The sequence below is a fragment of the Oncorhynchus kisutch genome, linkage group LG22 (genome assembly GCF_002021735.2).
Source record: "Oncorhynchus kisutch isolate 150728-3 linkage group LG22, Okis_V2, whole genome shotgun sequence".
Classification (NCBI taxonomy): domain Eukaryota; kingdom Metazoa; phylum Chordata; class Actinopteri; order Salmoniformes; family Salmonidae; genus Oncorhynchus; species Oncorhynchus kisutch.
This window is the reverse complement of record NC_034195.2, coordinates 35,983,058-35,999,120: the sequence shown is the minus strand read 5'-3', so window position 1 is coordinate 35,999,120 and position 16,063 is coordinate 35,983,058. Positions and strand designations below refer to the sequence as shown.

At 39.6% G+C, this 16,063-nt stretch overlaps 1 protein-coding gene and 1 long non-coding RNA gene across 8 annotated transcripts; both read right to left on the bottom strand.

Annotated features, from left to right (window-relative positions):
* Positions 1-84: 84 nt before the first annotated feature.
* On the bottom strand, positions 85-11,788 carry glsl (glutaminase like). 6 transcript variants are annotated; one of them, XM_031802108.1, is made up of 22 exons: positions 11,234-11,788; positions 10,022-10,133; positions 8,519-8,619; positions 7,117-7,184; positions 6,244-6,343; positions 5,848-5,989; positions 5,672-5,738; positions 5,446-5,558; positions 4,539-4,668; positions 4,320-4,381; positions 4,023-4,186; positions 3,752-3,810; positions 3,607-3,651; positions 3,446-3,504; positions 3,202-3,268; positions 3,010-3,060; positions 2,749-2,925; positions 1,605-1,736; positions 1,402-1,494; positions 861-922; positions 575-715; positions 85-310 (listed from the first exon to the last, which is right to left on the bottom strand). In XM_031802108.1, exons 2-22 carry the CDS (start codon positions 10,066-10,068, stop codon positions 214-216), a joined length of 1,977 nt encoding a protein of 658 aa, XP_031657968.1. In that variant the 5' UTR covers positions 10,069-10,133; positions 11,234-11,788; the 3' UTR covers positions 85-213. The 6 variants fall into 6 exon arrangements, with proteins under 6 accessions (XP_031657968.1, XP_020311313.1, XP_031657969.1 ...); XM_020455724.2 differs by having other exon boundaries at positions 4,320-4,384; positions 11,234-11,725; XM_031802109.1 differs by lacking the exon at positions 10,022-10,133 and having other exon boundaries at positions 11,234-11,756.
* Positions 11,789-12,901: 1,113 nt separating this feature from the next.
* On the bottom strand, positions 12,902-15,598 carry LOC109867722 (uncharacterized). 2 transcript variants are annotated; one of them, XR_004204889.1, is made up of 4 exons: positions 15,299-15,598; positions 14,618-15,029; positions 14,278-14,362; positions 12,902-13,700 (listed from the first exon to the last, which is right to left on the bottom strand). It is a non-coding gene; the product is annotated as an uncharacterized LOC109867722 (long non-coding RNA). The 2 variants fall into 2 exon arrangements; XR_002251843.2 differs by having other exon boundaries at positions 14,905-15,029.
* Positions 15,599-16,063: the final 465 nt, after the last annotated feature.

Here is a 16,063-nt window from a genome sequence, read left to right as displayed (position 1 = left end):
AATGTGGATTATCTAGTCAACAAATTGCATAAATTAACTACCAGGAAAAAGGAAACAAAAAACCAAAATACCCTAAAAGCTGCACCTGTTTTACATCATAGAAAGTTTATTAACGTATAGGAATTACAACACATTTCCACATGTATTGGAAAATAATTGAGAGAGAAACTTCTGTTTAGCGCCAACTGTTGATCCTGTATGTGCCTTTACTGCTCACAGAGTCACTGTCTGCTCTTCATATTTCTTGAGTAGTTGGGCTGCAGGTCCATGGCTGTGTCTCATAGCCTCCTGCATGGGTGTGTTACCCCATCTGTCAAGAGAACATGCCACAAAAGTGTGAGGTTATAAGTCTACTGTATAAACTTAAAGCCTCAATAGCCTATGTGAGCTTTCACTCCTTGTGTCCTTTCCCTCATCTGCACTGGTGAAAGAACTGGACAGGTAAAACAAGATTCCTAGTACAGGTCCATCGTGTAGCACTCAAGCTTTTACCTGTCTTGCCTTTTCAGCTCACGGCAGAAGACATAGGGAGGAAGCAATTCAACTATTGAGATGCAGCCTTCTTAGTTTTTACCTGTCCTTGAGGGAGTAGTTGGTGCCTGTGTTCTCCACCAGGAACCGAATGACCTCAGAGTGACCCTCGGAGGCAGCCACATGCAGAGCGGACCTCCCGTCGTAGTCCACGGCATTCACGTCAGCCCCAGACAGGAAGTACCTGGCGAGGGAAAGATGATCAAGTGTGTACATTTAGAAGATTATAATGTTTTAAAAAATACAGTGTCTCATGGTGTATCAATTTTATTTTTTTCTGTTCTAATGTATGCGAGAAAAGATAGACATTCTAGTTAGGGCAACCCTACCTTCGCAAGGATTGTATGTCACCTTTGAAGGCAGCCAGTAAGATGTTCATGATCTGATAACCCTGTCAAATAAGAAGGATGTAGAAAGAAAAAAAGAAAAACACTTTATTTCTCAAATATCCCTGGAATAGACCTTGACAGGGAGTTTGATTCATCATTAAAAGGACCAATGCAGGCATATTTATCTCAATATCACATCATTTATATGTAACAATTAATTACCTTACTGTGATTGTTTTCAATGAACATTTTTTTTAAATATGCAAAAATAGCTTTTTAGCAAAGAGAAATTTCTCAAGCAAGAATTTTGCTAGGACTGGCTAGGAATGGTCTAACTGGAGATGGGAAAAATGAAAACTAGCTGTTCAGAGAGGTTTGGAACTATCTTTTTAATTGCTATATTAACTAATTTGCCGCATGGTTACCTCACCATGGAAATGCCAAAGCTCCATCACATGAAAACAGGCTACATTTCATGCTTTCTTTCAAACAGCTCTTACGGGTGCAAAGTGTTGTTGTGTAGATGGCCTCAAATACTGACCTCAGACTCTGCTTTCCATTGCCTGTATGTAAGCACCTGTCTGAATGGTGTTCGAATGTCAAAACTGTGTAGCTGGAATGTTGATATGAGTTCCTTAAAAACAAACAAAAAATGAAATAAATCAATGAAAAGCAAGGAAGAACAAACCACAATTATGCTATAAAAGGAAATAGTTAATTAGGGAGTTGTGATGGTTTCACAACCTCACAGAAGTGCACAGCCTTCCAGCAGTTTCCAAAGGAGTCTAGGTCAGGTGACCAACACAGCAGGCCTAGAACTCCTGGGACAACTGCCAGCATAACTCCTGATTTACTGGACTTGGCTGGTGCAGACGTCTGCAAAACATAACATTGATTATCATTAACCAGTGCTTAACTTGGACTGAAATAGGTACCGGTACTCATTTTGGGTGCCGGTACTTTTTATATTTAGGTGCATGAGTGCCACAATACTTTTGAACTAATATTTGTTAAGAGGTGCAGGAGCTTAAGCAGGAGAACATTTGAGGTGCCAGTACTCAGCTCCGGTAAGCTCCTGCCAATGGGAGGTTTCAAAGCATTAATTCAAATACATAAGTAAAACAAGAAGAAAGTATGTGATTAAATGAATGGCTTAATTTGTTTTACTTGCCCAAAAATGCTCTATCATCTCACTGCTTCAAGCCTATGACACGTGTAGTGCACTTTCTCGTCTAATACTCTCGTGACAGAAGTAAACATAAATGTAAAGCAAAGAAAGATACAGCAGAAAAACTGAGTAGTGGGACCAGGGAATTTATGTTACCACTACACCAGACCCTAGCACCAAATCAAATGAAATTGTATTTGTCACATGCACTGAATACAACAGGTACAATTTCACCTTACCGTGAAATACTTACTTACAAGCCCTTAACCAACAATGCAGTTCAAGAAAAATAGTTAATCAAATATTTACAAAATAAACTAAAGTAAAAACTGCAATGAAAAGTAACACAATAAAATAACAATAACGAGGCTATATACAGGGGTTACCAGTACCGAGTCAAAGTGCCGGGGTACAGGTTAGTCAGGGGGGTAAATGTAAATAGTTCAGGTGGTCATTTGATTAATTGTTCAGCGGTCTTATGGCTTAGGGGTAGGCTGTTAAGGAGCCTTTTGGACCTAGACTTGGCGCTCTGGTACCGCTTGCCATGCGGTAGCAGAGAGAACAGTCTATAACTTGGGTGACTGGAGTCTTTGACAAATTTTTGTGCCTTCCTCTGACAGCGCCTAGTATATAGGTCCTGGATGGTAGGAAGCTTGGCCCCGGTGATGTACCCACCACATGGAATTTCAATGATTGTTTTGAGAATGCAAACAAACCAACCTTAAAATTGAATATTCTGGAGTAGTCGTTCATTCCCGCCACTTGCATCATGGAGAGCATACTCTTTGTAGCCGAGGGCGACAGCACCTGGTCACCTGAGAGAGGGCAGAGTCCCCCATTGGCTAAAGAGGCTGCCATGGCTGCTCCTGATTCGCACGTGACCTCTGTGGAGGCACACTGACACACAATAAAAATGCATCAGAAACATTTCAATCTATATCAAAGTATCTAACTATGGAAATGAAATGGTCAAACATTTACCTGCAGCATTAAATCCAAAGTGGCATTTATGTCAACGGTCTCCGGAAAGCACTGCCAAAATAATATAGTGAACATTTTCAGGGTTAAAACAGTAAAAATAGAGAATTACATCTATCAAGTGTTCACAAAAAAAAGATTTTTATTACTACCTATTACTGTATTTAAAAGTTTGACGTGGAAGAAATGACTTACTTTCTTTTCTTGAAGGTAAAAAGATAAGGCATGTAGTCTGATGCTGTCCTTTCTCAAGCTCTGGTAACTGTATGACAGACAGACATGACAGGTCAGCAGGGACAAAAAAAGACATTAATACAAAAAATGTAGCAAATTGCTAAGAGCGAGAGATAATAAACTTTGGTAATAATCAATCTATTGTTAACAAGTTAGTTTGTTTGTAAAATATATATATAAATAAATTCCATAAATTGCTAAATACCTTGTGCAGTTTAAGTTTGCATGTTCCTTATTGCAAAGTCTTTTGACAGCATTCAAGACCTGCGGAGATGACATAAAGATGGCATTGGTCAGACCATAGTATTTGTGCAAACATAAACATAAGGATTAAAACCTTTTTTTTTTGCCTTCTGCCTTACTTACAGATTCATACTTTTCCTCCTCCTCTGCACCAAGACTGGCAGCCAACTGTACAAAAACATCAAATTACATTTAACATCACTTGAAAATGCATTGGCATTATATTTGAATGCAAATAGCCATTGGTGAGGGAGTGTGTGTATATTACCTGTAACAAAGATGTGGTAATAATGGCGCCTGTCTCAATGAGCGGACTGTGAGGAACTCCTGTGTAAAATATTTGTTTTTACATGATTAAAAACCGAATCCCAAGGACTCTATTAACATCACAAGCCATGCATACTTAAATAAAGGTCAAATAAAATAATAATACAAAATACCTTGCTTACTGGATTGCATATAAGTGAACTTCATGGCTCCATGGCTGTAATACCCAAAGTCTTGCAAGCAGAAATAAGTAGATACGTGTTTTACTGTACCTTGTTTGGTGAGGGTGAAAGGAGAGTCATATTTTGAGAACTCCTCCACGCCCACATATCTGTGCACGTTGTCCACTCCGAGCTGGTCTATTGCAATGCCATAAACCAGAGGCCAGGATACTTCCCCCAGAACACAGGATTCGGCCCAGTCGCCTAAAGACAGCCTAAAAGACCACAGACAAGGCAGGACAAGAGGATTAGCTTCCAAAAAAAGGACTCTCAATTTAAAAGGACTGCTCTATATAGTCCCCAGTGATGTTGATGACATAAAACATAGTGACATTGGTTTTACGATACCTCTGACCATCAACCGTACAGACTGAGACTCCCCATTTTGCACTGTCTCTACTATCCTTCTCCTGCTGAGACAAACCATTTGTTTTTTTAGGCATTGTTTTAGCACACACCCATGCCAAGAGAAGTTTTCATTTCCTACAATATCAAAGGTAGCATTTTATTGCATGACTAAAGTAATTTGGGGCACGCTTCAAAACACCAGATGAAATTGTACCTCACCTTGACTGAAGACAGCTGTTTACATTTCATGAACAACTTTTGAGTTTCGTCGGTGAAGGTGGAAAAGTCAGGGATGACAAACCTTCCCTGTAGAGCTTTCAGAATGAGGGACACAAAACCTGTAACACACCTTAGGGGGAAATTCAAATAACACCTTGTTTATCAGAGACACTTTCATACCGTGATCAAGGAACACAACCAGTTTAATTGGTCTGACTAACAGCTTCTCTAATGTAGTTGATTATGTATTTTGGTTCTGTCCATGATTGGGCTAATGTATGTAATTTGAACATAATTGTATGTCTATATTATCTATAGCAGGGTTTAATCAAAGTCGGGCAAATTGCAGTGGGGCTGGCAAATAAAACAAAAATCGAGTATATATATTTATTAACTTTTTTTAAGTGGGGAACCAAATATTAAGAGTACAGATTATTTTATGGGACAATATAGAAACATTTTTGAGAAAGATCATTTGAAGAAAACTTTTTATTGACTAAATGGATTTATTGGTTTTCTTAATTTTGATAAGAGATTAAAATATAATGAATTTAAAGTTATTTGTTGATGTGAAAATCTAAATGTAATGATTTTAAGGTGGTGTCATTAGATTTGGGGTGGGATAGGGTCGGCAGAATTTCTGGTGGAAAAAAAATGGAGTCCCCGGAAATGCTGGCAAATGAAATGGGGTCGACGCTGAAAAAGTTTGAATATCACTGCTCTTATAAGGCTCTATTTGCCCAACTCTGCACATGCTGTTTTGTTTCAAATTGTAAATGTGAGTTTTGTTGCAATTGGACCCATAGTATCTTAACCAGTGTTAAAAAGGGCTTTTCTGTGTGGAGGAACCATCCTTTTCCGTCACAGTTGGCCAGTAACTATGACTGCAATGCAGTTCTAACCTCACCTCTGAAAGGTGTTCCTGTCTACTGTTCCATCCTCATCCTGCAGTTTCCTCATATGAAAGTAGCAGTCCTTGATTCTGGGGTCGGATCTGTGTAGGCCTGAGCTCCACACTGTCTATGGAGGAAGAGAATGTAGTATACATTTTTTTCGTTGTTTGTCATTGTAGTTTATCTTTGTGGATGCAGCTTCTTGTTCAGGTCTCTCTAGCAATAGCAATTACTAGCTACCTCAAAAAAATGGTTCATGCCGACTCTCCCATCAGAGGCAAAGCTGTCAAAGAGAACATCAGCAGCCCTGGAAGAAAATAATGTATTTCATCCACCACAGGAGGGCATGATTAAGCAATAAGAACATAACTGGTAAAGATTATGTAAGAGTACAGGATCATTTGTGAGATACTCACGCCCTCCTCTTTGAGTGTCCCTGCGTGTTCTCTGTCCTGCCCACACTGAGCCAGGGCTGGGGAGATGTGGTGACAGGCCTCTCCTGTTCTGCCTGGGGCAGAGGGGGCTTCAGAGCTCCATTACTAACCAATGATGGGAGGCCTGTTGAGATAGGTACAAAAGAGTACAAATGAGGTGAGTGGTTGGATGGTTCGGGTGAGGGTTACAAATGTGAGATCAATACCTTTGATTTTCTATAGACACTATCAGTTTAAGAGATACATAAAATGGACTGTATTGTGTATTTGAGGATTTGACTATGCGGGTTATGCTAAGAAATGCAGACAACTGCATAGTCACATATGAAGTGAAGTGGAAACCTACTTTTCTCCTCACACCTTCATCATTATCCTTACCTGTTGATCCAGGGCTCACTAAGTTGACAGGTCTCTGAGACTGGGACTGAAAGGAATTTCTTGGCATGGGACATGGAACATTCCCTGATGAAGCCGTATCCTTAGGAAATGAAAAACAACAAACAAACAAATGCACAGACAGATTTTGAAAGCAGGAAGTGGCATTCTGCAGTTATAGACTGGTAATATTTGAGTTTAGCCACAACATAAGCCATTTTACCGTCAATCAAAGCTATAAGACATTATCCATGCCTAACTGTAACAAGGTAAGAATTTCAAAGTCTTAATCAGTGAGTCAACATATAATATCTACATTTTACTATATTCAAATTCACACATATCGGATGGACTTTTCGAGCCTCATTTGACTCTCAGACATCCCTTTAATATCTTCAGTAATCACAGGTGCTCTTTAGTGAAGTAAAGTTGAATTGTTACCTTTACAAGGAAATGTGGGGGCATCAACAGTGACAAAGCATGGAGCGATTACTTTTTACTACTACTGGGGTTTCTAAATGGCCTCTGCTTCTGCACCGACATTGACTCTATTTAGAAGCTGAAAAGACATCCATCTACTGTACTTTTTCATGAAAGCAGCACTTTCATCCTCCCTTTATTTTACAGCTCAGATTAAAGACTGTAATTTCATTCTGAATAACCTCTGCTTTGATTTATTTCATGCCTTAGCTGGCCACCTTCCACCTGACAATGCAGAAATCTTTCTGCTTTGGCTTATTTGACAAAAGTGTGGGTAACTCCCCCACTTTGATCTAGTGAGGTGGGTGTATTAGGGTGACTCAGGGGTGTGTTGTGGGAAACAGTGATATCGGCATGTTGTTTGTGTGTCAGATTCAGGCAGGACACAGCACATACCTGGCTTTCAGCCCCTTTCACTGGCAAAGGATTCCTTTCTTCATGGGCCTCTGTCATCAAGTCATTTTCTAAAGCAAAACAAATTACAAAGAAAAGGAAAGGAAATGAATGACAAAATCAAGGGTTTTTAGTTTAATCCAAATGACATTTGTTGGTCTTATCAGCCATGTTTCCAAAAAAAGTTTACAAAGCACAGAATAGTCTATTATTATCACAACAAGAGTTGAGGAGAATTTTGTAACAAAGACGATGATAATAGTATCCCAAAATTATGATTAAATCTGCACTGTGTAAAATGTGTAAATGCAAACAGCCCTGAATGTAATTTGATACTATAAAGTTGTTTACTGTCAGAGTCCACTTTAAGATACAAACAGCAGCATTTTCCTGACTCCCTATTAGTTCTTGCTCACAGAAGTTGACAATAAGAAAAAAATAAAAAAATATTTCGCATCCCAGTCAAGTCACTTTCTGAAATAACTCTCAAAACCACAACATTTTTTGAAAACTTAACCACACCGCACATACCAACAACAGTAGATAAAATGGAAATCTGCACAGGGTTAAATGGTTTCATTTTTAAGTTTTACTCTTGAGAAGACAAGTGAAACACTCATTATGTGACAACACAGACAAGAGCAGTATAAATGTCATTCCCTTCCAAGTATACTGTTTGACATCAGCAATTCTGACATATCTAGTACAATGTCATGTCTTAACACAGCGTTTGTGAACATTGGCTATTGCTCATCAAAACGTGAGCAATAAAAACTACACACAAACTTTGAATAAACATATTTGTAGTTTTTGTCTCCAGTATCTTGTTTACTGGAGTTGATGTCTATACTGTTTGACTGGAACATTCCAGACAGGAATGTAGACAGCATTTCCCCTGAGCCAAGAATGGGGTAAAGAGAGGAGTAGCCTGTCTGAGAACACTATTATAACCATCTGTCAAACACGTGGGTTGTGAAAATATCACTGTCATGCATGCATATAAAGGTTAAATACATTGTTGCATGTTTATTTCTTTAATAAGACAAGTTATAATAAATACACTCATGGACTTCGACTGGCTTTAGTGTGGCAATTGTTTTACTGTTTTGTCAGATAAACAACCAGTACCACATCAACACATCTGGACTTGATTTTGCCTCCTTCTTTCCCTCACGTTGTCGGCCCTACAACAGTCCACATGCTCTGTTTTAATGACCGACGTCTGGTTAGAGTAGATCTTCCTCAGTTTCACCATCCCACTCAGCTCCTTATTTTAGCACTTTGAGGCAACACCCACAATAAAAAGCCCCATAGGCCAAAAATCACAGGGGGGGAAAACCCACATCGTTAACATCGCTGAAACAGTCTCATACCCACAATTAGATGTTCCTGCAATGGAGCCTACCTCTCATGTCCTCCTCCTTATTTGGCTCCAGTAATTTGTTGCCATCCAAACCTCCATACCGTTTCCTCCATTTGCGTCTTAGGGAAGGGGTTCTTTGGAAACTGGAAAAACAAAAGATTTCAGAATAGATGGTCATATAACGTTGTACATTTTTGTCAAACAATATGATTGTTAATCTTGGCAACCAAATTACATGGTCTCTTTCAATAGGTAAGACAACAAAGTGTCACAACCAAATGAAACAAGCAAATGATTGACAGTTTGTCATTAATGGATCAAGTGAAGGACAATGAAAACACTTGAATAGCACACAGTTTGTGGACACCAGGAAGAACAGAAGTGATTGTAACAGAACAGCTAATGGTGATCAAAATAAACATCCAAATCAAATCAAACCATTAACTTGGTTCAAAACCAAGTTTTAAACAAATGTTGTGCCTGACTAACCCTGTTCTAAATGCATTAGGTCCTTAGAGCTCCACCAAGACAAGTCTAGTCATGATGTGGGGAATAAGTGGAATGTCCGTCTCTATGTACATGGTGAGCTATCATCAGCATCTCCACTTAAAGCAGCACCTGGGCTGCAGGTTCTCTTTGGTGTGGGCAGCCTGGCCTTCTGTTAACTCCACTGCAATGCCACGTCTCATGATAACATTCATGGAACGTGCAGCAAATAAGATGCTCAAATGAGACATGAAAATGTACCAGTTTTCCTCTGACTGGCAAATGTATAAATGGCAATTATGTAAGATATTGGGTCATTCCACAAAATGGGTGCCTTTTGCATCCCTTTGATATTTTTTTAAAAGCCTGATATTTTTTTTTAAAGTGCCCTTTAATATAGATCACATGGAGAATCTGAATCAAGAAACATTGAACAGCTAATAGTCAAATCATAGTGAAGGTGAACTGGTTCTCCTCTTTTTGGACATGTTCTGGTGTTTTGGGTTGGAAAACTGAACGGATCGACCATAACATAGATAGACAGGCTACAAATGTTTTAACAATGACTTTTTTGGTGAAACTTGGATTTAATTGCCACTTGCTGTTGCGCACAACAATCTTCCATTCCCCCTGTCACAAGGGGATTTAGGGCTGACCTAAGATGAAATTGTCAACCCTGTTAAGGTCAACCCTGTTACTTTCTTTGGCACTTAATACCCAAATGGGCACAGACATCAATTCAACATCTATTTCTCGTTGGTTCAACATAATTTCATTCAAATGACTTGGAAACAACGTTGATTCAACCAGTGTGTGCCCAGTGGGTAGGCACTTACTATAGTAATTTTTTATTTAATCTTAAAATGGTAAAACATGTATTTTGACGATTTTGAACATGTGCCTTTATGACAGAATGTTTGAATTAGGTTAAATCAAACATTTTTGGGGGACCAAGTTCCATTTCTCAAAAGGCACCAAATTGGTTGAACGACCTTTCTGCCTTTCCTAACATCTGACTATATACAAATCCCAAAGTGGTGAAATATTAGTTATTCTTACCATAGATAAGGATTATCCTCTGTGTCTTGGCTTGGAGTTTTTTCCATTGAGGGATGAGACTTTCACTGGATACTTGGTCCACAATTATTTTGTCAATGTCTTTTGTCAAATTCTGAGACGAATGCAACAGGGTAGGCCATGTAGGGATAAAACACATTTGAGTCTCCCTGCTCCACCTCTAAGCTCTGTGTGTGAGCTGTGTGTTATGCTGCTTGCTCTGAAGTTTCTGAATGAATGGGAAGAACTGAAAGGGGACCCACTGAGAAAGTGGGTGGGATATCTTAATTCAGAAGGAATTCTGAACCACTCAACTGCAAGGAAAGGCAGTCATAGGTTTTTTTGGGGGGTGGGATGGGTTAACATTATAGAGTTTGAACACGCTGAAACACCTTGAAATTTAAGGAGCACATAAGGACTGCATTACACATTCATAAGCAATACAAAATGCTTACTTCAGAATCTGCAAGTTTCTGTTAAAGTTATGTCACAGTATGTTATTATACTGCAGCTGTTTATAGGTAGCCTATTTCATAAATAGGGGCGGCAGGGTAGCCTAGTGGTTAGAGCATTGGACTAGTAACCGAAAGGTTGTAAGTTCAAATCCCCGAGCTGACAAGGTACAAAATCTGTCGTTCTGCCCCTGAACAGGCAGTTAACCCACTGTTCCTAGGCCGTCATTGAAAATAAGAATTTGTTCTTAACTGACTTGCCTTGTAAAATAAAGGTTAAAAAAATATATTAAAAAATGCTTGTGTTGTGGCTTATGAATAAAGTTATTATGTAGCTGCTCTTCAACTAAAGTGATACAGTGCACTAAACATAACAAGTTAATATGTTATGTGGGATAATTATGTAATTAATTTTCTGAATGTCTTTACAAAAAACAAGAAACCAGTTAGTTAGTTTGCACTTTAAAATAAATTACACGAAATTAACTACCCAACTCAAGCAAAAATAATTAAGAGCAACTTGAATGGAGGCTGATACAGCTGATGCAGTTCATGATTTGAAAACATGCGCAGATAAGGCGCAGAGTTGACACCGAATGATTTTGACCAACTGTGCCTTGAAGTTACAGGAGATTGATCGAAGAATGCACTGTATTTTCAATAGTCACGGACAACCCCGTTCTCTTTGTTTAACTCGGACACCATTGTTTAAGGTGTTCCATTTTAGATAACGTTACTTTATCCCAAACCACCTGTCTCTCACCTTCTGCCGGAGACTGTTCCCATCATCACGTCAGTTTGAGGGACCTTTTGCAGCAAGAAAATACGCTGGAAAGCATACAATGCCCGAAAAGACCAAAACGGTTGGGCTGTCCTAAAACAAGCACCATGTAGGCTATAGCTTTACTAGCCAGCCAGAGGTTTAGTTAAGATAATTTACTCAAATAATTGTCATGCAGACCAATGGCTACTTACTAACAGTACTACTGTACGTTCTAAACATGTTGTGCTCCTCTCCTTTCCGCAGAATTCAACTGTAGGCCTATAGAAGCCGTCGCAGACACCTTCGTCTTCTGGGCAAGTAGCTCGAGACAAGAACAACGTGGTGACAATTTCAGTGCACACGAAGCCTGAATCTGAATTGAACGCGATTACAGGTGTACACTTTTTTGTATGCGGAACACTGATGGCAAAATAAACTCCGCTAGTAAAGACTAATTGAGTATTTAGTTGTTGTTTTTACCGCCCCCTCCATATTTTATTTATTTATTTTACGTAGGTAATGTACAATATGTTCATTCCTAGTTGTGTCTATAGTGGCAGTAGGTGTCGCTATTGCCGCACCGCCAACTGATGGGCAGGCCAATGCGGAGCTTGTTCCGTATCTCTCCAAGGTGCTGGCGTTGAAGAGAAGCGAAGTCGTTGTGGACAAGGTTTGAGAGCTGTGAATGGACATCTCTGGATTCTTCATGATGCATGTTTATATACTGTGTTGCCAATAACAGAACAGTTTCAGGAATTTAAACTAAAATGTTTAATCATGTCCTTATGCCTCTCTGCAGGGCTCAAGATACTGAGAATATTGTCAAGGTGACACTAACTCCAGAGCAGGGGTTGGACAGGTTATAGCAAGAGGCTGTTTGAATGTTAATTACACCCATAACAGAGTCTTCTCTAGGACACCATGGATGACTTTTTAGTTCAGGTCCTATACACCTTTACAGTATTGGTTGATTTTCAGACATCTATGGAAACAGCTCAGATAAGATAGTAGCCTACTTTATTAATCCCCAAAGGGGACATTTGTTTGCATCAGCTGATGCACACACCAATGAATACACAATTTGTGACATGCACTATAGTCAAGCATTCTACAAGGATTTTAACTGTATAGGCGTCTGAAATATTTTTTCCCCCAAACTGTTGAAAGAACCCTTGTTTACTGAGGCTTCCTCAGAAATAATTTGCTGTCTTATCATCTGTGACATTGTTTTTTTTAAGTAAAATTTAAATCACAATGAGTCTTGCCTCAGGCGTGGCTATTGATATGATTGTTATTGATGTATTATGTTCATACTGAAAAAGTTCACCCAAGTTCCCACCTTTTCAGGCTATCTACCTTCACATCATGAGGTATCTGAGGTATATTTTTTAGCAAATATCTTAGATCATTTAGCCTTTTTTTAATGCTTTTGTTGCCCCTAAAACGTGTGTTATGTTTATTTTCTTGGACAGCATGTGGGTATTTATTTCTGTATCGAATTGCTGTAGTTGTGGTAAATGAAATGAGATATTTGGCAATGGAAATAAAAATGTCAATGACGTATGTGACTCCACCGGCCCTGTGGTGTGACAGCGGGACAAGGCTATTGGCCTGAAACCTGTGCTTTTTATCATGCTGTGTGGATGAATGTTTGCTTCCCAGCAGGAATTACTCCAAAAGTAGCCTTTATTTTGAATGACACATCAACCATTACTAATGTAAATGGTACTTAGCCTAACATCAAATATGCAATACATTTTTCCAAAATGTCCTTTTATGTATGCAGCTGGCTACCAAAAATTGCAGCTGGTTACCAAAAAAGTGGCAGGATGACCGCTTTATTGCCTTTTGGTTCCCAGATTGCCCCTGTAATTTTTATAATCTGATTGCATATCCCCATTACAGGTAATCCGTTACTACCCAACCTGCTCAGCTCCAAAGGACCCAAGTAAGGGCCTCCAACCATGTTGGAAGCAGAGCAGCTTGCCCACATGCAGATACTCCATACCCAGGGTCTTCCTCATCATGCTGGGCTCCACTGTGTTTAACACGTCCCATCAATCTTCTCCCTCTCAAAGGCCTGGCAGCACTAGCCCAAGTTGAGCAGTCGCAGGCTGGAGCATACCAGTGCCACACTCAGGACCCGTAGATTAGAGGGCACCTCTGCTAAGGAGCAGAAGAGTGGGTGCCATGAGCCGCCAGAGTAGAACTGGGAATTGTTCTCCAATGATGGAGAAAGGGGTGGAAGTTTGTGTCTAGCTATTTGTAAATATTGTGGTTTAGGGGGTAGAGGTGGGGGTCTTGCTGCTTTTCTCTGTAAAGTAGGAGGCTCGTTGTCTCAAAGTCAAGGTGCTGGTAGAGGTTGATTTCATCACCCTGGATCTTCAGGCTCATGTACATGTAGATTGGCTTCCCCTCCATTTATTCGTGACCGTTTTCAATCAACTCTAATTGAAAACGGTGATATCTGCAGAGGCAGACTAGGTTTTAGTTATTTTGAACATTCACATCTGTCATTTGCCAATTAGGATATTTATGTGCTACAACATCGCTAAAACGAATAGTGAGGTCACAAACAATGTATGTTCTGATACCACACTACAGGAGTCCCACAGGGATTTGTACTTGGTCCCATCCATATTTAATTTCTGATTTCTCAAATGCAAGGAGACAGACTCCTATGCAGCATCCTGCATACATTCTTGCTTCATTAATACTGTATGTTGGCTAAATGGCAAACGCAATTTCTCTAAAACTGAGTAAATCAGTTTAGTCCCTGGCTCTTCAACTGAGCCACACTCACACCGAACCTGAATAGAAGTCTTCTTATACATTATATATCAGATTTTCTTTTCAAGAGGACCGAGTACAAATCCCTGAGGGACTCCTCTGGGTCTGCTGTAGTGTGGTGTACTGATGCTATTGCTGATCCACACTTAGTCAATTGTCACCCACCATCACGTTCTAAGGTGGGGTATGTGGTCACTCACCAAAGGGAGGTGTAATGTAAAAATATTTTTTTCATGCAGAGTGCTGCGGTGTACCTTGTCTCCAACCCCTCTGCCAGTGCAATACGCACCTCCTTCATATACATGGGCAGCACCAGAGGAGTGTGTCTGGAGAGGATTCCTGCATAACAACAACACATAATGAATAAGTTATTGGAGACTAAATCTGTCCTTCTCTTGGTCTCCATACTAAACAGAATAGATGTATAGGTTACATATTTTCAAATGCAAGGTTCTCACTATTTGTGGTAAAAGGCTATATGACAAACGTATACATATTTGAGGTCACCATACAAATGACCTGCTGTAACATTCAGAGCAGGTTTCCACTAATGATAGATCAGATTAATTTAAAAAGAATTCAAGCCATGAATACCTTTGCTGCTGAAAGGAAAGCCCATTAAGAGCTGCTCCTCATAGGTGCTTGTGATTGTCAGTGTGTCCAGCCTATGACCTCCTGACAGCCACGGCAGGACGGGTGGCGCTATTTTTTGGATGATTGCTGGCAGTGGGTTGGACTCCAAAATAACCTGAAGACTGATTGGTGGTCCTACTGTATGAGTGATTGCCAAAAAGACCCAGTTTGGAATAGTCCCTAAACTATCATCCTCAGAGTGGTCGGTAAGATGTTGTAGATTCACATCACGTAACTGTGCGACTCACCTTCTCGTCTATCATTTCTGATTATGTAGAAGACTACAGTGGAGATGGTGACTGGTAGGGACTTTCCCGTGTTTGCTCTCAAACACTGCTTTCTGCTGGCAGAGCAGGAAGTGGACCAGGGCGTGCTTTGGGACATTGGGGTGGGAGGTGGTAAAAAACATAAACTACATAATAGCTGCACTTCGTTTCAAGTGGTATTAATACGTGAGTGGCGACATTCTTTCATATACTCTCAGTAGAAAAGGAATTGCAAATCAGAACACTTGAAAAGTCCATTTTTAGAAAGATAAAGCATTAAGAGACATTCATTATTTGAACCTCTAACCACTGTGCTAAAATAGCTTCAGGCAGTTGATAATATCACTAGGTATCAAAGGAAAGAAATCCCACTCACTGTGCTTGAACTGATACTGTCGAAGATTATATTCTTGATGTCCCCAGTGTAGTTTGCTAGTGTCCATGTCCATTTTAGCATTCACTGGGCAAAAACAATTGGGGGATTTAGAATGTTCAGGAAGGTTAATCAATGATTAAGCGACTTAACAGATTTTCCAGCTCCATTTCCTTGTAACATTTTAAACTCTAAATACCTGTGTAGCCCTGCACTATAGGTAAACATCACACTCAGCTGTCTCAGCAATACTCTGTGACTCTGTAATGGTATCGACTTTGACTTATTCCACATTTTGTTGTGTTACAGGTTGAATTCAAAATGTATGAAACATATGTTTTTTTCTCACCAATCTACACACAATACCCCATAATGACAAAGTGGAAACATGTTTTTAGAAATAAAATATATAGTATAAATTACATAAGTATTCACACCCATGAGTCAAAACTTTGTAGAAGCACCTTTGGCAGAGATTACAGCTGTGAGTCTGTCTGAGTATTTCTCTAAACGTTTTCGACATCTAGATTGTGTTTTAGGTTACTGTTCTGCTGAAAGGTGAATTAATCTGACAGTGTCTGGTGGAAAGCAGACTGAGCAAGGTTGTCCTCTAAGATTTTGCCTGTGCTTAGCTCCATTCTATTTATTTTTTATCAAGAAAAACTCCCCAGTCCTTCACGATTACAAGCATACCCATAACATGATGCAGCCACCACTATGCTTGAAAATATGGGGAGTGGTACTCAGTATTGTGTTGTATAATTTCAA